This window comes from Ceratotherium simum, chromosome 30 (assembly GCF_057802395.1).
Source record: "Ceratotherium simum simum isolate JZ-2026a chromosome 30, ASM5780239v1, whole genome shotgun sequence".
NCBI classification, from domain to species: Eukaryota; Metazoa; Chordata; class Mammalia; order Perissodactyla; family Rhinocerotidae; genus Ceratotherium; species Ceratotherium simum.
Genome location: NC_141929.1, coordinates 856200 through 876108, shown reverse-complemented (window position 1 = coordinate 876108; position 19909 = coordinate 856200). Strand labels below are relative to the sequence as shown.

At 48.2% G+C, this 19909-nt stretch overlaps 2 protein-coding genes across 7 annotated transcripts in view; both read left to right on the top strand.

The window, feature by feature from the left end:
* SPIRE2 (spire type actin nucleation factor 2) overlaps positions 1-8822 on the top strand; it is a 34513-nt gene extending 25691 nt beyond the window's left edge. Inside the window, exons 11-15 of one of the 4 annotated variants that reach the window (XM_087419695.1) lie at positions 1036-1170; positions 1292-1359; positions 6063-6090; positions 7335-7450; positions 7766-8822. In XM_087419695.1, coding sequence (XP_087275821.1) covers positions 1036-1170; positions 1292-1359; positions 6063-6090; positions 7335-7450; positions 7766-7988 — 570 coding nt within the window. In that variant the 3' untranslated portion in view covers positions 7989-8822. Of the gene's footprint in view, positions 1-1035; positions 1171-1291; positions 1360-2051; positions 4572-6062; positions 6091-7334; positions 7451-7765 lie in introns of those variants that run through there. The other 3 variants (XM_087419696.1, XM_087419698.1, XM_087419697.1) reach the window with 3 other exon arrangements.
* Positions 8823-11845: 3023 nt separating this feature from the next.
* The window catches only part of TCF25 (TCF25 ribosome quality control complex subunit), a 43209-nt gene continuing 35145 nt past the window's right edge, over positions 11846-19909 (top strand). For 2 of the 3 annotated variants that reach the window (XM_087419699.1, XM_087419700.1), the window contains exon 1: positions 11846-12120. In XM_087419699.1, coding sequence (XP_087275825.1) covers positions 11929-12120 — 192 coding nt within the window. In that variant the 5' untranslated portion in view covers positions 11846-11928. The remainder of the gene's footprint in view (positions 12121-19909) is intronic. The other variant, XM_087419701.1, reaches the window with a different exon arrangement.

Below are 19909 nucleotides of genomic sequence, written 5' to 3'. Positions count from 1 at the left end.
GATTTTGCTATCAAACATGGGATGACCTCAGTGATCTCCTCTCTGCCCTGAGCACGTACTCATAGCCCCATCTGAGGGGTGGCCTGCTGGTCTCTGCACCCAACATGAGACCTGTTGGCCATGTGTGCAGTTAGTGTAACACATGTAAGGTTGAGAGTGGGATTGGTCAAATATAAACAGCACCGTCAGGCTACTGGAAACAGAAATCAGAAGCCAGAGGACCTGATGCTTCAGGTCAGTGGAGAAGAGCACAGGGGTCCCAGATTCTCCTCGAGTGCCAGACACTAGCAGGTGTTCAGCAACCCTAAAGAGGATAATTCACTGAAAACCTGAAACAGAAAACACTATCCAGCTCCTGTCTTTGTGGCACCCCACAGGCTAGTGCCCTCCATGACACCTCATCTCAGTAGCTAACATTTTTAACACTGGGTGCCAGGCATCATGCCAGGGCTTTATGTGTGATGTCAGGGGAGCTGAAGTACAACCCCACTTTACAGAACAGGAACTGAGGCTCTGAGAGGTCGGGACTATGCTAAGCCTGGGGGGGAGAACAGGGTGTGCTCACCACGGCAACCCGAAGGGCAGGCAGTTGTGATGAGTAGGACAGACGGACAGACTCAGAGTCCCACTGGATGGTGAGCACCATGCGTGAGGCTGCATGCAAGAGGCTCCCACGGGGGAGACAGCTCCATGAAGGATTCCAGGAAGAGGGGAGGTGGGCCTGGGGAGCCTGGTTGGTTTTGAAGGGGAGCAGGAGGAGAGTGGTCATTGAGGGGGCTGGGGCAGGCCAGATGGCGGGCGAGGCCAGGTCATAGGAAACCTTGCCTATAGCAGCAGGGCCCCATCAGAGAAGTTGCAGGGAACACATTCAGCTCCCAGGCGTAGATGAACTGAAGAACAGGGCATTTTAAGAAGTTTCTGGGCTTGGGTAGACTGAGGCCAGGAAGATTCCAGGGTCCTCAGGGAGGAGAGGAAGTTGTGGAGACCTCCGGAAGAGGCCTCATCCCTGAGGGCCGGAATGACCCTGCCACCCAGGAGTTCAGCCACCCCGTGGAGAGCCTCGCTCTGACCGTGGAGGAGGTGATGGATGTGCGCCGAGTGCTGGTGAAGGCCGAGATGGAGAAGTTCCTGCAGGACAAGGAGCTCTTCAGCAGCCTGAAGAAGGGGAAGGTAAGGTGGCCAGCCCTGGACTGCTCCCTTACCAGGCAGGAGCCCTGGGTGCAGAGCAGGCGAGGATGGGCCTGGACCCAACGTGTTTTGGACAGAATTGGGCTATAACTTTTCCTTACAGATTTGCTGCTGCTGCCGAACCAAGTTCTCACTGTTCTCCTGGCCACCCACCTGTCTCTTTTGCAAGAGGTGAGCCTTCTGTAAGCACCTTGGCTGTGAATTAGCATGGGAAGGAGGAGGTAAGAGCCTCTAGGCCAGCACTGTCTAATAGAACTTTCTGTGATTGTGGGGATGTTCTATCATGCACCATGGCTAGGCAACGAAGGAACAGAATTTTTAATTTAATGTAATTTTAATTTTAATAGCTAAGGGTCTCCCACTTTCAGCCCAGGTGGGGTAACAGGCACCAGAACAGGCACCTTCCACCTGAAACAACCAAATAAATAAACAAATAAGCCAAGGAATGTGAAAATAGTTTTCAAGACATTGTATATCAGGCAACAAATGGGAAGCAGACAGGTGAGCCCTGTGGCCGCCCCAGCTGCCTGGGGTTTCTAGGTCATGAATTAGAGCCCGCTCGGCTCCTTAAGCAGGAGGAGGTAAAGCTGAGAACCCAGGGAGACCACAGCAGATAGTGTTCTCAGTACAGATTTCCAGAGGGGAGAGAGGTGTCCATAGAGCAAGCCTCAGACCTGCAGAAGGTCCCCCTTGAGTATTCAGCAGAGTACTGATCAGCATGTACATGCAAGGAAATTACTGAAGGCTGGGAAAGAATCAGCCTGAAGCATGGGCCAAATCTGGACTGGAACACAGCCACACCCATTTGTTTATTTATCATTCATTTAGTCACAGCTAAAATGTTTAAATCTGACCCTTTACAGAAAGAGTTTACTGACCTCGTGCTAAAGGCTTAAAGGAACAGCATCAGGAATGGTGTCTTCCCACCGGCCATTGTGGAAATGTTGTAATCTGTAGGCCACTGCGTGGGATACACAGAAGGCCTTGCCTCACTAGTGGGAGTAGGTACTCCTAGCTGAGCATTGCTCCAGACCTAACCAATCACAAAAGCAAGACCTGGAAGGACCAAACTATTCCCAAGTATCTTAACTGCTTCCCAGAACAAAGCTCAAGAATAGGAATAAAAAAGTATCCAGCACCCAGCAAGATAAAACATCTAGCATCCAATCAAAGATTATCAGACATGTCACCACGTAGGAAAACATGACCCCTGATGAGAAAAATCAATCAAAATCACCCAGAACTGATGCAGATGTTAGAATTAGCAGATAAGGACATTAATAGTTTTGAAATGCATTTCATATGTTTAAAAAGTTAGAGACATGGAAGATATAAAGAAGACACAAATCAAACCTCTACACATGAAAACTAGAATGTATGGGATGAAAATTATGCTGGATGAGGTTAATGGCAGATAAGACATTCAGAAGAATGTGCAGAAGAAAAGATTAGTCAAGTTGAAGACACAGCAATAGAAACTATCCAAAATGAAAACACTGAGAGAAAAAAGAATATAAAAAATGAAAAAGGCATCAATGAGTTGTGGGATAATGTTAAAAACTCTAATATAGGTGTAAGTAGAGTTCCCAAAGGAGAAGTGGGGGACAGAAAAAGTATCTGAAGAAATAATGGCTAAAAAAATTTTCCAAATTTGATAAAAAATATAAACCCACAAGAAACTCAGTGAACCCCAAGCACAAGAAACAGGAATAAAATCCCACCAAGGCACATAGTAATCAATTTGATCAAAACAAGTGATAAAGAGAAATTCTTAAAATCAGCCCTCAAAGACATGTTATGTATGTTATGTACAGAGGAAAGACAAAGATGACTGCAGATTTCTCGTTGAAACAATGCAAGCAACATCTTTAAAGTACTGAAAGAAGAAAAAAGCTGTCAGTCTGGAATTCTATACCCAGCAAGAATATGTTCAAAAACAAAGGCAAAAGTAAAGACATTTCCAGAAATACAAAAGCCAAAAGAATTCTTCACCAGCAAAGCCACACTAAAACAAATGTTACACGAGGTCCTTCACATAGAAGGAAAATGATACCAGATGGAAATTGTTATTTTGTTTTTTTGTTTTTTTGTGTGAGGAAGATTAGCCCTGAGCTAACATCTGTTGCCAGTCCTCCTCTTTTTGCTGAGGAAGACTGGCCCTGGGCTAACATCCATGCCCATCTTCCTCCACTTTATATGGGATTCCGCCACAGCAGAGCACACACACTTAACTGCTACGCCACTGGGCCGGCCCCCCAGATGGAAATCTGAATCTATACAAAGGAATGAAGAACACCAGAAGTAGCAACTACTAAGACAAATATATAAGATTATTTTCTTAAAACTTTTTAAAAGGTAAACCAATATCCAGGACCCAACAAGGTAAAATTCAGTGTCTGGCATCCAATCACAGATTACCAGGCATGCCAAAAAAACATAAATAACAATGTATTGTGGGGTTTATAACATATCTATAAGTAAAAAGTATCATAACAATAGCATTAAGGCCAGGGAATGGGGGGAAATTGGAAATATGCTATTTTAAGTTTCTTATACTGTAGATGAAGTGGTAAAATATTACTTGAAGGTAAACTGTGATAAGTTAAAGACATATACTATAAGACTGAAAGCAACCGCTAAAATAACAAAACAGAGGAATAGCTTATAAGTCAACAAAGAAGATAAAATGGAATCATAAAAAATACTTGATTAATACAGGAGGCACAAAAAGGAAAAGGGAACAAATAACAAATAGGACAAAACAAAACAAATAGCAAGATGACAGACTTACACCCAACAATATCAGTAATTGCATTAACAGTAAATGGTCCAAACAACCCAATTAAAAGGCAGAGTTTCCCAGATTGAGTAAAGAAAGCAAGACAGACTGCTGCCTACAAGACATGTACTTTATTTATTTATTTATTTTGCTGAGGAAGGTTTGCCCTGAGCTAACATCCGCTGCCAGTCTTCCTCTTTTTGTGTGGGTCACTGCCACAGCATGGCCACTGACAGACAAGTGGTGTAGGTCTGTGCCTGGGGACCGAACCTGGGTTGCCAAAGCAGAGCGCACTGAACTTAACCACTAGGCTACCGGGGCTGGCCCAAGACATGTACTTTAAATAAAAAGACACAAATTGGTTAGAAGGAGAAGGATGGGGCCGGCCCTGTGGCTTGGTGGTTAAGTGCACGCGCTGCGATGCTGGTGGCCCGGGTTCGGATCCCGGGTGCGCATCGAGGCACCACTTCTCCGTTCATCCTGAGACCGAGTCCCACATACAGCAACTAGAAGGATGTGCAGCTACAACACACAACTATCCACTGGGGCTTTTGGGGGAAAAATAAAATAAATAAAATCTTTAAAAAAAAAAAAAAAAAAAGAAGGATGGAGAAATATATATAATGCCAACACCAGTCTAAAGAAAGCTAGGGTTGATATATTAATATCATACAAAATAGATTGTAGAGCAAAGAATATTACCAGAGATAAAGGAGTTCATTTCATAATGATAAAGGAAGGAAACAATAATCCTAAACATTTTCTACACCTAACAACAGAGATTCAGAATACATGGAACAAAAAAACTGATAGAACTGCAAGGAAAAACCTTTAAATCCACAATTATAACTAGAGATTTCAGTACCCTTCTCTCAACAATTGATAAAACTTGTAGACAGAAAAAACTAAGAATATAGAAGATTTGAACAACACTATCAACCATCTTGATCTAATTGATATTTAACACTACCCCCAACAACAGCAGAATCTACATTCTTCTCAAGTACACACGGAACATTTACCAAAATAGACTATATTATGGGTCATAAAACAAGTCTCAAAAATGTAAAAGAATTCAAGTTATACAAAATATGTTCCCACACCACAGTGAAATAAAATTAAATTAACCCAGAGGTTTGTTGATGGAAAATTAATTATGGGACATCCATGCAAGAGATTATGGTCCCTTGTTTTAAAAAATGAATTTGGGGGCTGGCCCGGTGCATAGCGGTTAAGTGCGTACGCTCTACTGCAGCAGTCCGGGGTTTGGATCCTGGGCGTGCACCGACACACTGCTTGTCAAGCCATGCTGTGGCAGCGTCCCATATAAAGTGGAGGAAGATGGGCATGGATGTTAGCCCAGAGCCAGTCTTCCTCAGCAAAAAGAGGAGAATTGGTGACAGATGTTAGCTCAGGGCTAATCTTCCTCTCACACACACACAAAGACAAAAAATGAATTTGGACAATTTGTCCTAATGTGGAGAAGAGTCCCTGATGTATCCTTATAGAATAGTATGCATAATACCCTACTTCATTTATTTTTATTTTTAATGTATATTTTTGTCAATATGTGCTTAGACAGATGTAGAGAATGGAAACTGCATTGCTAACAGGCCCCAACTCAGAGGATGTGCTTTACAGGAGAGGACTCCTCTGTCTAAATTACAGTTCTCTCTAACGTTTGAATTTTTAAAACAAGAAGGTATTTACTTTTGCAGTCAGGTATGGGGAATAAAAAACTGTTAATCTCTGCTTAAAACTGAGCATCTCAGTCAAGGCTCCTCTGGCTCAGATGGAGCCTCTGTGGTGAGACGGGTCAGGCACCCAAGTGTGGAGGGTGTGAGAAAACCGGGACCAGGTATTCCGAAGAAAGAGCTGTGAGAGGCAGCAGTATTTTGTGTGTAGAGCTAAATAAAAAGAAAAGCAAAATTTGGGAGTAAAATGAAAGAAACACACTGAACTCCCAGAGGGTAAGCAGACGGCGAGGACAGCTGGGCCTGGCAGTGTGCTGGTGGGACGTGGGGGCTGGGAAGCAGCTCTTTCCTCATGGGTGTCCTCAGAGCTGATGCTCCTGCCCCTCTTCTCTCCCTTCCAGAGCTGTCTGCATGTCCTGCAGCGTGAAGGTGAGGATCCTGTGGAGTCTGAGCAGGCCTCAGTGTCTGAGGTGTCCTGCAGCCTGACTTGGCTTCTCTGGGGGTGGGGCAAGGGGTACAGAGGCTGTGCTGTCTCCTGTTAGATGATCCCACCTGCAGAGCCACCTCTTCCATCTCCTTCCTCAGGGCAAAATCCATTCCTACACTTTCCAAGACTGTGCAGTTTTTATTTATTTATTTTTTTAATTTATTTTATTTTTTTCCCCCAAAGCCCCAGTAGATAGTTGTATGTCTTGGCTGCACATCCTTCTAGTTGCTGTATGTGGGACACGGCCTCAGCATGGCCAGAGAAGCAGTGCATCGGTGCGCGCCCGGGATCCAAACCCGGGCCGCCAGCAGCGGAGCACACGCACTTAACCACTACGCCACGGGGCCGGCCCATTTTGTGCAGTTTTTAAAGACCCTTGTGGGTGGCCTTTTTTTTTTTTAAACATTCCATGTTAGTCGGCCGGTGCCAAGAAACCCTTCACTTCCCCTCTGCAAGTCCTAACTTCTGACACTACAGCTTCCTTGAGTGTTTTTGGAGAGGCTCTTGAGCAGTTTGGGGTGTGTGTACATGCAGGTGTGTACAGAGATTAAAAAAACTGTCACATTTAGAAGTATGTCACCCCATTACGGCTCAGCCCAGAAACAAGAATCTGCTTAAGAGGGATTTTTACCACCACTGCTTTCAAACCATGCCACTTGGTCGTGGAAGAACTCCCATCTCATCAGTGTTAAGTATTTACTGCACACGGGGCATGATGCTAGATTCTGTATGGTCCAAAAAGGCTCAGTTCCTGCTCTGAGAAGTGCCTGTGTAGATGAGCAGAAGATGCAGTGGGGTGTGCAATGAGCCAGGAGGCACATGCTTCAGACATAAGGCAGTGTGTGGAGTGACCTCTAGGGCAAATGGTGACCTCTAGACTCACCCCTTAGGAAGGAGGACCCGGCCACCCACTTCCAAAAAAATTGGCCATGAAAACCCTATGAATAGCAATGGAGCATTGTCTGATAGAGCACCAGAAGGTGACAGGACAGCACACAAAGACCGGGCAAGGTTCTGCTCTGCTCTCCACAGGGGCACTAGGAGTCAGAATCGACTCCATGGCACTAACCACAAGGCATCCCCCTGCTGCCACGCCAGACCAGAGCAGGTGGCCGTTCAGAGGGGTGGCGAGTGTGCCTGAACTGTCTCTGAGGGATGCCTTTGTCCACATCTCCGTGTGTTGTAGATGAAGATGCCTTCTAAGAAGTTTGCACACATCCCCGTTTACACGCTGGGCTTTGAGAGTCCTCAGAGGGTGTCAACTGCCAAAACCACGCCAACGCAGAGGAGAGACGTCTTCCAGTGCGTTCCCTTGCGCTTTGCTGATGTCGCTATGGTAGTCAGGCACTGGCAGGAACTTGGAGCTGGGATGGGGGTGGGGTTTGCTGGGACACCAGGAGGAAACGGAGATGCGAGGCAGTTGTTCTGAGACACAGGTATCTTGGAGGGCCCTGGGGGCTGAGTAGTGTGAGATGGAAATGATCCAGCTGGTCAGCGCCCAGGACTCAGGTTCCTCTCAAGGAGGAGCTTTTGCCGGGATGAACTTCGCCCAGCATGTTCATTCCAAAACTGTTTGCCTGATGGGGGGACCTCCCTGACAGCCCTCTCCCACCCCAGATCCCTGCAGGGGCCTCAGTGGCGGAGCGTGGAGGAGGAGTTCCCACACATCTATACGCATGGCTGCATCTTGAAGGACGTTTGCAGCGACTGCACCAGCTTCGTGGCAGATGTGGTACGCTCCAGCCGCAAGAGTGTGGACGCTCTCAACACCACGCCTCGCCGAGTCCGGCAGACCCAGTCCCTCTACGTCCCTAGCACCTGGACTCTCGACTTTAAGTGAGAGCCCTTGGCCACCCTGGGCCCCCTGCTGGAGGCTTTTCAAGGAGGGCAGGCCTCCAGGGAGGAGCCAGGCTAGTCCTGGACCAGGCTGAGAAACTCCCATCCCGGGGCACAGCCGCCAGCCTGCCCTCCTAAGTGTGCATGTACATATATACATAGTAGATACATTTATATAATATATATACCCACAGCCTATATATTTATATATATGTTTCTGACCCCAGAGTTCCTTTGGGGCCAGGCTCACTCCAGGACCCTCTCCGGGGGAGGCTGTTTCCTCTCAGGATTCCTTGGGCGGGGCAGGGAATGGAATGGGTTTTCTCAGTCAGATAGGAAGGAGGGCAGGTTGGAGGTAGAGCACAGGATTTCAGATGTTGAGGCTGTGGGGAAGACCCCTGCCCTGTGTTGTTCTCTTCCCCATCCCAGGGATGGGAACACAGCAGCTTCCCCTCCCTGGGTGGACATCCAGGCTGGGCCAGGGTGGCCTGGTCCCCAGGTGGACTGGAGTACCTGCCTGCATCTGCGCTCTCTTAGCAGGGACATGGGCTGCAGAGGCCCCTGGGAAGCTTCGGAGTAGGCTGAGATTCTCCTGGCGGGCGTCCCAGGCATCCTACCCTTCCATTTGGAAGGTTGGAGGCAGAGCTCGCTGCCTGACCCCTGCCGGGCATCCATGCCCCAGCCATCTGCCACACAGCTGGTGCTGCCATCCTCACACACTCAGAGGTCCAGGGGTGGTGCTGGCCTGAGGGCCCTAGCAATGCTGGTGGTCCTGCTACAGGGAGGAGCTCTGTAAATCTGTACTCACGGCCACTCTTGGCCTAATAAAGATGGTCTCATAGTCTCCCGTCTCAGGTGTGGACTGAGAACTAGCAGCCGCAGCAGTGGGCGCATTCTCCAAGGGCAGAAGCTGGGCTCTGAGGAGCCACCTGCCCTCCAGTGCATAGTCAGGATGCCCATCGCAAGACAGGGGCACTGAGGCGACTCTCTTCCTTGATGCCCCACTTCATAATCTGGCCATCTTGGTCCTACGGCCAGCAGGGCTGCAATGTGGGACAGCAGCTCAGCCTGCTGCCTGGGGGACCCTTTGGCCTCATCCCCCAGATCTCTATTCCTGTTCTCTGGGCAGATGATTCCCTCAGGGTTGGCGGGGCGGGTAGCTCCAGCCTACTCTTCAGGAGAATGGTTAGAGGAGCACCTACATGCTCTGCCTGTCCACATGCACCTGGGAGGTGGCTTCTGCTGTCATCCCACCTTACAGATGAGGAAAGTGAGGGTCAAAGAGGCGAAGGAATTCAGCCAAAGATACACAGCTTGCCTGGGATCTCAACCCAGGCCTATCAGACGCCAGGCTCTAAAGCCTGCCACACAGACACAGGCCTGGAGGAGGCCCCGAGGGAGAGGATACTTTCTTCAGCTGGGGTCCAGGACATTCAATTACACAAATTTAGAGCAGCCAGTAAAAACAAGCAGCTTCCAGCACTTGTTCTGAGCATGTCATGAGTAGGGAGTTTTATTATTCCCATTTAAAATGAGATAACAGGCAGAGAGGGGAAGGAACCGCCTGGGCATGTGGCTGGCAGTGAGAAGGCTAGCATCAGTGCAGTCCTCTCTTGGAGCAGATACTCCTGGGAGGTGAGCACCATTGTCATCAGTCTCCTAATTCCACAGGTGGGGAAATGTGCAGGCCCACACTCCCAGTAGAGGGAGACCAGGGTTCTAATCCACACAGGAGCACTTGGACATGAAAGCCCATCCTGAGACAGCTGGGCTGAGCCGAAAGGGGCCCATACAAGCTTGAAGGTGAAGTCAAGAGGGGGCGTTACTGGTGCTTCCTTCTTGCTGCTGGCCTTGCCGCCCACTGACCCCAGGTACAGAAAGCTGTAGGGTCAGCCCACTGAACGAAGCCTGCCTCCACCTCACCTGATTTAGCTCTTAACACATGGAGGTCACTTACTCCAGAACTGTGGAGTAAGTGCCTGATGTGCCTGATGCCACCACATCCCTCACTGTGTCACACGGCTGCTGTCTTGCAGAGTGCAAAGCAGGAAGCAGCTCCAGGCTGATTCTCCCCAAGTTTCCATTTACAGGTGAGACAAGAAGCCTGCATAAATTAGTCACACCACTTGACCAGGGGTGACACAAAATCTAACAACTAGCCTGCCCCTGAACAATCAGAATGGACAGGACTGTGGTGTCCTCAAGGTCCTGCCTATGCTGAGCAAAACCCTTTAGTAGCTGGATTGCGGAAGGGGTGTTCTAGGGGACTCTGGGGGGGGGGCGGTGGCTGGAGCAGGTGGGACATATTGGGGGCCTGAGGCAGCCGGTATGTGCCAGCCAGTGTGAAGTACTTAAAGATCCTAGTGACCAGTACAGGCTGACAGACCAGCCATGCACACACATAGACACTCTCTCTTTCTCTCTCTGGAGACTCAACTCCCAACCTAAGTAAGGAACACAGACTTATGGGGGAGAGGAGGTGGGGTGGAGGTCAGAGGAGAGGGATCCCAAAGGTTATGAGCCACCCTGTCCCTGCAATCTCCTCTGGGTCCTTACCAGTGGCCTTCCTCATCTGAACTCTAGAACCACAGACCAGAGTGCAGTTACGTATTCTCTGAGTTCCAGTTTCTTGACCTGTAAAGGGGATCACCCATAGTACTCCCAGTAGAGTACCTGGCCTGCCTCCACAGTGAGAGCCATTCCCACACTCAAGGCTGCCCTCTCCTCTTTTGTCACCGTGGGAGGGAACTTCACATTACACCAGATCATCTTGCTCTTGCATTCGGACCTCTGCAGTGCAGGGGTTCTCAATGCTGCCTGCACATTTTAATCCCCTAGAGAGGTTTTTTTTTTTTTTTTTGACTTTTTGTGTGTGTGTGTGTGAGGAAGATTAACCCTGAGCTAACATCCGATGCCAATCCTCCTCTTTTTGCTGAGGAAGACGGGCCTTGAGCTAACATCTGTGCCCATCTTCCTCTACTTTATATGGGATGCCACCACAGCATGGCTTGACAAGCAGTGCATCAGTGCGTGCCAGGGATCTGAACCTGAGAACCCCAGGCTGCCTCAGCAGAGGGCATGCTCTAACCCCTGAGGCACCCCGCCCCTGGAGAGGTTTTAAAAAATATCAATGCCGGACCCAACCCGGAACTTCTAGGAGTGAGTCCTTGATGTTGATTGCAAACATCTCCCCAGGAGGTTATGACGCACAGTAAATAAGGGTGGCGAGCCTCCACCTTAGACCACGGATTCCCATACTAGATGCACAGGAGAATCACCTGGGGCGCATTAATGACAATAAAAAGCAAACCCACAGGACGGCCCTTAAGATTCAGTTCCAGTCTATCCCGGGGAGGGGGTCCTCCAGAAATCCGCAGCTCTGGGAAGCTCCTCGGTTTGGGTGCGCTCACTTATAATAAGGAGGAACTGTGCCGCCTGCATCCGCGGAGGCAGGCTGAGAGGAGTCCAGGCAGGGCGTGCAGAGCGGGCACTGGGGTCCTCCAAGTCTCAGCGGTCACCTGCTCACTGCCACCGGGGACGCCTCGCGGCAGCGCACCCACCTGCGCGCAACCCTCCTCACCCGGCCCCACCTGTGTGTCCCTCCCGCCCCGCCGGCGCGCACTTGGAGAACAGGGTCTAGGACCCAGTGTGGGTGGCTCGGAGCCCGCGCACTTCCCGCCCCATCCCAGCCGGTCCTCTGCGGCCAGCACGCCTCCCGAAGACCCGCAGACACCCGCCGCGCGAGGGCACCCAACTCGCGCGAGAACTCTCCCGGACCTGCCAGCACCTTCTCCGATGCTAGCGGTGACGGAGAGGAAGTTCCGGAGAGCCGCAGCGCGCAGACGCGACACGCCAGCCTCGCGCCAGCGCGCCGTAAGTGCGCAGGCGCGCCGATCGCTCTCTTCTCTGCTCCTCTCTCCAGACGTCAGGGGCCGTTGGGCTCTATGTCGCGCCGGGCCCTCCGGAGGCTGCGGGGGGAACAGCGCGGCCAGGAGCCCCTCGGGCCCGGCGCCCTGCAGTTTGTCCTCGGTGATGATGATGATGCGGAAGAAGAAGGCCCAAAGCGGGGGCCAGGTGGCCGGCGCCCCCGGGGCTCGGGAAAGGAGGGCGTCCGAGTCAACAACCGGTTCGAGCTGGTGAGAAGTGGGGCTGCCTGGGGTGGGGGGCGGCGGGGGGATGGGGGGGCGGTGTGCGAGGCGGGCCTGCCCGGGGCGGGGCCGTTACGTCATGGGGCGGGGCGACACGGGTCTGGGGTGCCCCGGGGAGGGCGGGGCGCGCGGAGTGGGCGGTGGCATGAAGTCATGGGGCAGAGCGAGGCAGTGGGTGGGGTTACGTTGGGTTCGGGCTGCGGTGTGGGGGGCGGGGCCGTACGTCCAGGGGCGGGATGGGGGGGCGTGCCTTCGAGGAGGGCACAGTGGGCGGGGCGGGGTGAGGGGTCCGGGCTGCAGCGGAGTGGGCGTGGTCGTGACGTCGAGGGGGCGCGACCGCAGCGCGGTGGGCGGAGCTTCACTCCCAGCGTCTGAGGGTCGTTTCCCTTGATTTCAGAGCGTTGCGAGGCCTTGGCACACATTCTCGTTTACTCCTCACGAGCCAGAACTTAGTGTCCCCTCAACCAGGTGTGTGGTACAGAGACATAACACGGTAGATGCGAATTGAAGGAATGAATGCCCACTGGGGACTCCATCTGCAATTTTGCATGTGCGTGCCTCGTCTTATTCTCGCCTCTCTGACCTCCCTGTGCAGGCAGGTAACCTGTCTGTTTTGCTCACCTTGTGTCCCCAGCACCATGTACCCAACGCATAGTAGGGACTCAGTGCCTCTGTGCCGAATGGTCGAATGAATAGCAGTAGGTCTGAAGATCGTGGAGAAAGCAGCGACCCTTTGTAAGCCTTCTCTTGGTCTCACAGTTGCTCCCAGCTTTATATGAAGTTGACAGGTGAAGCAGCCCGTCATAAGACGGTGGGGAGTGAGGGCCGCCAGCTTGGGAGTTTGTGTAGAGACTGTTGACTTTCCCTGGTGAGGTAAGAGACAGCCGGCCTCACCTGTGGTCTCTGGTGGAGGTGTCAGTGACGTTCCTTGGAATTTTCCATACTCTCTGCTGTCTCTTCTGATTCTCAGATGGAAAGTAACTCCCTTTCCTCTGTTCTGTTTCTTGTTATTTCTTTCTTTTTAACTTTTTTTAAGGAAAATGTCAAACATATACAAAAATAGAGTATTGTGGGGGATGTGCCCATCACCCAACTCCCACAATTACTGACCCATAGCCAGTCTTGTCTCCCCAATTCTTCCATCACGTGGTTTGTCCTTAGATTTGCCAGTTATTTTTCTTGCCTCTCTCAAAACACCCCAGTCTTCTTTCCCGTCTTCCTTGTTAACAGGCTGAAATCAGTTTGTGCTGAAGTCAGCCATTTTCACGGACTTTTTATTGGGTGGTGCTTTCTCCCTCTTCCCATACCTTCCAGGTTTAGTCTTTAACAGCAGGAAACTGTTGTTTCGAGGACATTTACATGTTCTAGGTACTGCTGCTGTGTCATGTGGTTCTCACAGTCTGAGAAGGAGGTCCTATTGTCCCCATTGTACAAATGAGGTAGTAAGTGACACCTGCAATGTAAATCTAGGCTTTCTGACTTAAAACTTGTACTCTTAGCTATGCCATGATATTTGTCTCTGAGGCAAACTTCAGGTTCCTGCTGAAGAAGAAAGGAGGATAAATGGACAGGGGGGCAGGGTGTTTGAGAGAAATGAAAAAAATGGCAGGTGATTACATATGTGAGTGGAGAAAAAGGATGCTGCTGTGGACCTCCCTGTGACGTCAGTCAGTTCAGAGGGCCCCAAGGGCTGTAGTGCTCAGGGCTTTACCAGTGTGTCCCCTCTGCTCTCCGACGGGATATTGATATTGCCAGCTCAGACATCCTCCCTGCTCTCTGGATTTGTACCTCCAACTCAGCATCTGTCTCCTCTTAGGTGTCTCATAGACGTCTCAAACTCAGTGTGTCCAAACGTTAACTGTCCTTCTGCCTCCCTCAGCCTTCCTTGTCTCTGCTGAAGGCGTCTCCATTCTTCCTGTTGCCAAGGTCAGCAGCCCGGAAGGCATCCCTGATTTTCTTTCTCTCACACGCTACATGCACACTATTGGGAAGGCCTGTGGTGGCTCCAGGTACAGCCCCTTAAGCGTGACCATTGCCTCTGGCCTGGATCATCGCCATCCTCCTACCCTGTCCCACTTCTGCTCCTGTTCCTGCGCAGTCTGTCTGAATGCAGCGGCCACAGTGGTCCCATTAGGCACACATCTGATCTCAGCTCTGATTGCCTCACAACCCCCAGTGGCCCCAGGCTCACCAGTCGGCCCCGTGAGCTCACCCACCTCATGTCTTTCTGATCTTGCTCCCCCTGCTTCAGCCACACTGGCCTCCCTGTGCTGTCCCCTCTGTCTGGAACGTCTTGTCTTCAGATGTCACGTGGCTCCCTCCTTCTCCTCCCTCAGGCTTTGCTCACACGTCGCCTTCTCAGTCTTGCCTACCCTTCTCACTTGATTTAAGACTACAGTCACTCCTGTACTCCCATCCCCTTTCTTCTGGTCTTTCTGCTTTTTCCCTGGCAATTATCACAAAATATACCATACGAATTACCTGTGTGTTCTTTTTATTTTGTGTTGCTTGTCTCCCACTACTGGAGTGTAAGTTTTGTGAGAACAGAGACTTTGCTGTTCCCTAACATGTTCTCACTGAGTCTGACACCCAGTAGGTAGGCAGAAAAGTGGCTGCATGAGTCAGCGTTTCCTCTAAGAAGACCAGCAGTTACTGTCTCCAGCCCGAGTGTATGCACACAAGCTTTGGGGTCAGAACGACCTGGGTTTGAATCCTGGCTCCACTTCTTCATAGCTGTGAACACTTGGAGGAGATACCTAATGTAAGCTTCGTTTTCCCTGTTTCTTGAGGATGATCTTATTTACCTCACGGGGTTGTCATGAGGAATGAAAGAACTAACATGTGCAGCCTTTAGCCCATGCTGGGCACGTGCACAGCACCCAGCGAATGTAGATATTAACAGTGTTGAAAAGCAAGAGAAGGGTGCAGCAGAACTTAAGTAGGGACACGTCACCCTAAGTGGTTTACTTAGAAACATTTCTAGGGGCCAGTGATGCTCTCCTGGGGAGAGGGAAGCAGAGCAGGAAGACACCCTCCTTTGTTACTTTATGGCTTTGACTGTCCTTGTTGCTGGCTCTTGGGTGAATTTCTTTGGCCTTAGATTAGAAATCATCTTTCCTACTTCATTCAGAGTGGTTTTCAAAATCAACTTTATTGAAGTATAATTTACATATAATAAATGCATCTGTTCTAAGTGTCTAGTTTGAGTTTTGCAGCTTAACATACTGTGCAGCCATTAAAAGTGATGTTGCGGAATAGAACGTCCTAGTATTTTTTGGGCCAAGGATCACTTTGACAACTTGATAAAAATCACATAAGCAGACTTTTAAAAACTGTCAGAATTTGTTCTATAGCATTGAAAAGTTTTCCCTCTAAGTAAGGAAGATCCATCTTTTACAAAGAATTATGTCTGTCTCTCTGTTTTCACATACCATATGTGGCCATTCCCTGAAAGTAATTGAAATAAATCTAGGGACTGGCCGGTGGTGCAGCGGTTAAGTTTGAGCGTTCTGCTTTGGCAGCCTGGGGTTTGCCGGTTCGGATCCTGAGTGTGGACCTACTCACCACTCGTCAAGCCATGCTGAGGCGGCATCCCACATAGAAGAGCTAGAAGGACCTACAACTCTGTACTGGGGCTTTGGGGAGGAAAAAAAAAGAAGATTGGCAACAGATGCTACCTCAGGGCCAATCTTCCTCAAAAACAAAATAAATCCAAATTATGCAATTAAATAAGAAACAGACTTCTTCCAAAATAAGTTTCAGTGATCAAGCTGCTATTGTTTGGCTGAAATAAGGACTTGAAATTGTTCAGTGATCTTTGACTTGCCAACACAGGTGTCGTCTATATCTTTAATATCCAATTGATTTTGATCCTTTATTTTAGTGATAGCAAGAGCAAAAACCCCAGATTCACATTCACGGAAGCATTTAATAATAGATGGTATTGGAACTATAGCTTTTTTCGCTGGTCAAGGGCAAATTTGGTCAAGGATTACCATAATTTTCTAAGATTCTTCAGGTTAAAATCACCTTACATCATATCTTTTGTCCTCGAGTCTGTGAGACTATCTTCAGCAAAGTTGGCATCATTAATGCTACTTTGAGCAAGGAAAGAATTATGAATCCATATTCCAGTTGTGAAGTTAAATGAACAGTGAAAAAAGAAATGTCTGCTGTGTTTCCAGACTTCTGCCAGTTTCTACTGACAGACAAATAGATGAGGTTTTGTCATTCTTGACTGCAGACTGTAGAAGCACTTCCTCCAGTAATGTAAAGTGTTAACGGCTTCCCTCTTTTAAAGAGACAAAGAACTCCTTTTTTTTCCTTTTTTTCCAGCAGCACCTTTAGTGATGCCCATGGGCCCCTAAATTGAAAGGCTTATTTTTATAGAGCCAAAAACAATCTCTAAATAAACCAAGCAGTGAATGAATAAAAACAAAAGTAAGATTTCTACTTCCAGCCATGGTAGAATAATTAGTACTAGAATAGCCTTCTTGCCGTGAACGACTATAAAACTGGGCAAAAGATATGAAGTAACTGTTTTCAGATATTAGACAAGAAGCACTGCAGGTCTGTGATCCTGAGAGAAGAGGAACAGCAGGAGCCCACTGACCAGCCTTTCTGCCTGGAGGCACTTTTCAGAGAGCAGCACTGGGAGGAGAGCTCAAGAGAACGTGGTCGTGGCACTGAACTGAGGAGACAGATTCGACCTTGGGTCCACTGAGGGGCCGGAGTTCATGGGCCAGGGTGCTGGAGAGAAGGAGTTCCAGAAGTCTGCTTTGAGTTTTGAGCGCCGTACTAAGCTATGTTGAGCAAAGAACCACCACAGGGGAAAGGACAGCTCCTAAGACCTATGAGATTAACTAGGACTAGAGCTCACAGGGTCTGAGAGACGTTCACTTCTGACCAGCCATAATGGAGGGACCTCACTGAAGAGCCTGAGTGTCCAGTAGAGGCTTCAGAAAGGCCGCTCCTTAGGAGAAGGGCGAAAGTAACCCTGCAATGAAGAATGCTCTAGACCTGTCTTAAGAGAGCTTAAAAATTGGTGCCGGCCATGTGGTCTAGTGGTTAAGTTCGGTGCGCTCTGCCTCGATGGACTGGGTTCACAGGTTTAGATCCCGGTGTGGAGCTACACTGCTCATCAGCCATGCTGTGGCAGTGACCCACATACAAAATAGAGGAAGATTGGCACAGATGTTAGCTTAGGGCCAATCTTCCTCACCAAAAAAAGAGGAGGCTAGATCCGGCCCCGTGGCTTAGCGGTTAAGTGCTCGCGCTCTGCTGCTGGCGGCCCGGGTTCGGATCCCGGGCGTGTACCGACGCGCTGCTTCTCCGGCCGTGCTGAGGCCGCGTCCCACATACAGAAACTAGAAGGATGTGCAGCTATGACATACAACTATCTACTGGGGCTTTGGGGGGAAGAAAATAAATAAAATCATTAAAAAAAAAAAGAGGCTTGGCAACAGATGTTAGCTCAGGGGAATCTTCCTCAGCAAAAAAAAAAAAAAAAAAACTTAAAAATAAGTTTTGAAGGGATTGTCCTAACATATAAGTAAATTAACTGCCTGGCTAAACAAATGTCAGCACTCTCTTAAGGAAAAGGACAACAATCCAGTCATTCAGCAGTGTAGCATCACGACATGGAGCACACTAGGGGAAACCACCACGCGTGCAGAGGAGCAAGAGAATGTGACTCATAACCACCTGGAAATGACAGATGCTAAATTAGATGCAAGCCTAAGATAGCACGTAAATGTATTTAGGATTTAAAGAAAATCATGAACATAATGAGGGAAAACAGAGAATCTCAATAGAGAAGTAGAAACTATAAACAGGGCAAATTCTAGAAATGAAAAATATAATATCTGAAATGAATAATGCACTTGATTGTCTAGGGCAAATTCTAGAAATGGAAAATAGAATATCTGAAATGAATAATGCACTTGATTTTCTTAATAGCAGATTAGACACTAGAGAAGAAAAGATCAGTGATCTTGAAGTTAGAGCAAAGAAACTATCCAGAAATGGGAAAGAATGCTGGGAAAAAATAGAGTCTCCGTACTCTGTAGGACAGTATGAGGCAGTCTGATGTGTCTGTAATTGTTGTAGCAGAATACAAGAAGAGAGACATTGGGCAGAAGAAGTAATTGATGAAATGGTAGAAAAATCCCCAAATTTGACATAAAAAAAACCCCACAGGTCCAAAAAGTTTAACAAACCCCCAGCAGGATAAACATAAAGAAAACCACAGCAAGGTGAATCATAAATTGCTGAAAACCAGTGGTGAAGAAAAAGAGTCATGTTATCTACAGGGAAACGGTAAGAATAATCGCTGATTTGTCATCAGATACAAAGCAAGGCAGAAGACAGTGGAGCATCTTTAAAGCGCTGGAAGAAAAACTTAACCTGAGGTTCTGTACCCAGTGAAGTATTTTCCAAAAGTGAACGTGAAATAAAGATATTTTTATATAGACGAAAGCTGAGAAAATTCATTGTGTAGGACAGAAGCCCTACAATAAAAGAAATATTAAAGGAAATTTTTTATTCTGAAGGAAAATAATGCCAGATAGAAATGTGGATGTATGTGAAGGAATGCAGAGTGCTGGAAATGGTAAATATTAGGGTAAATAAACAATGACCCTAGTTTTTAAATTTCTTTAAAAGATAGTTGGCTGTTTAAAGCAAAAAAGAGTTTATTGTTGGGTTTGTAATATATAGAAGTAAAATATGTGACAACAGTGGTACTGAGGAGGAAGAGGAATGTGGAAATATGCTGTTGTAGGGTTTTGCTGTTTTATGTGAACTGATGCAATATTTCATAAAAGATGCTCATTGTAAACCCTATAAAACAGAAAGACATAGTGTGGTATTGGCATAAATGTATACAAATAGATCAACACAGGAGAATTGATAATTCAGAAATGGATTGATGCTTATAGTCAATTGAATTTCTTTTCAAAGGCAGTTCAGTGGGGAAGATATCTCTGTAACAAATGATGCAGGAATAACAGGATGTCTGTGTGGAAAAAATGAACTTCCCCCCATTAACCCACACACACAGAATAATGTATTCAAGATGAACCATAGATCCACACATTGAAACTATTAATGCCTTTAGAAGAAAATGTGGGAGAATATCTTTGTGACCGTGGGGTAGGCCAAGATTTCTTAGGATGGGTCCAGAAAGCACTAACTAATCGTAAAAAAGGTTCGATAAAGTGGACTTTGTCAAAATTTAAAACTTCTCTGCTCATCAAAAGATGTAGTTAGCGGGCCGTCCTGGTGGCGCCAGCGGTTAAGTGCTCGCGCTATGCTGCGGCAGCCCGGGGTTCCCCAGTTCTGATCCTGGGCGCGCACCGACGCGCGCTGACACGCGCACCGATGCACTGCTTGTTGAGCCATGCTGTGGTGGCGTCCCATATAAAGTGGAGGAAGATGGGCACGGATGTTAGCCCAGGGCCAGTCTTCCTCGGCAAAAAGAGGAGGATTGGCAGATGTTAGCTTAGGCCGATCTTCCTCATACACACACACAAAAAGATGTAGTTAAGAAAATGAATAGACAAGCCACAGACTGGAAGAAAGAGATCACAAAACCTACATGACAAAGGTCTTGTATCTGGAGTACGTGAACAACTCTTACAAGTCAGTAATGTCAGCCCGATTTTAAAATGTGCCGAAGGTTTGAATAGGCATTTCACGGAGGAATGGCCAATACACACACAAAAAAGTACTCAACATTATTAGTCAAACGGTAAATGTCAGTTAAAATTGTAATACA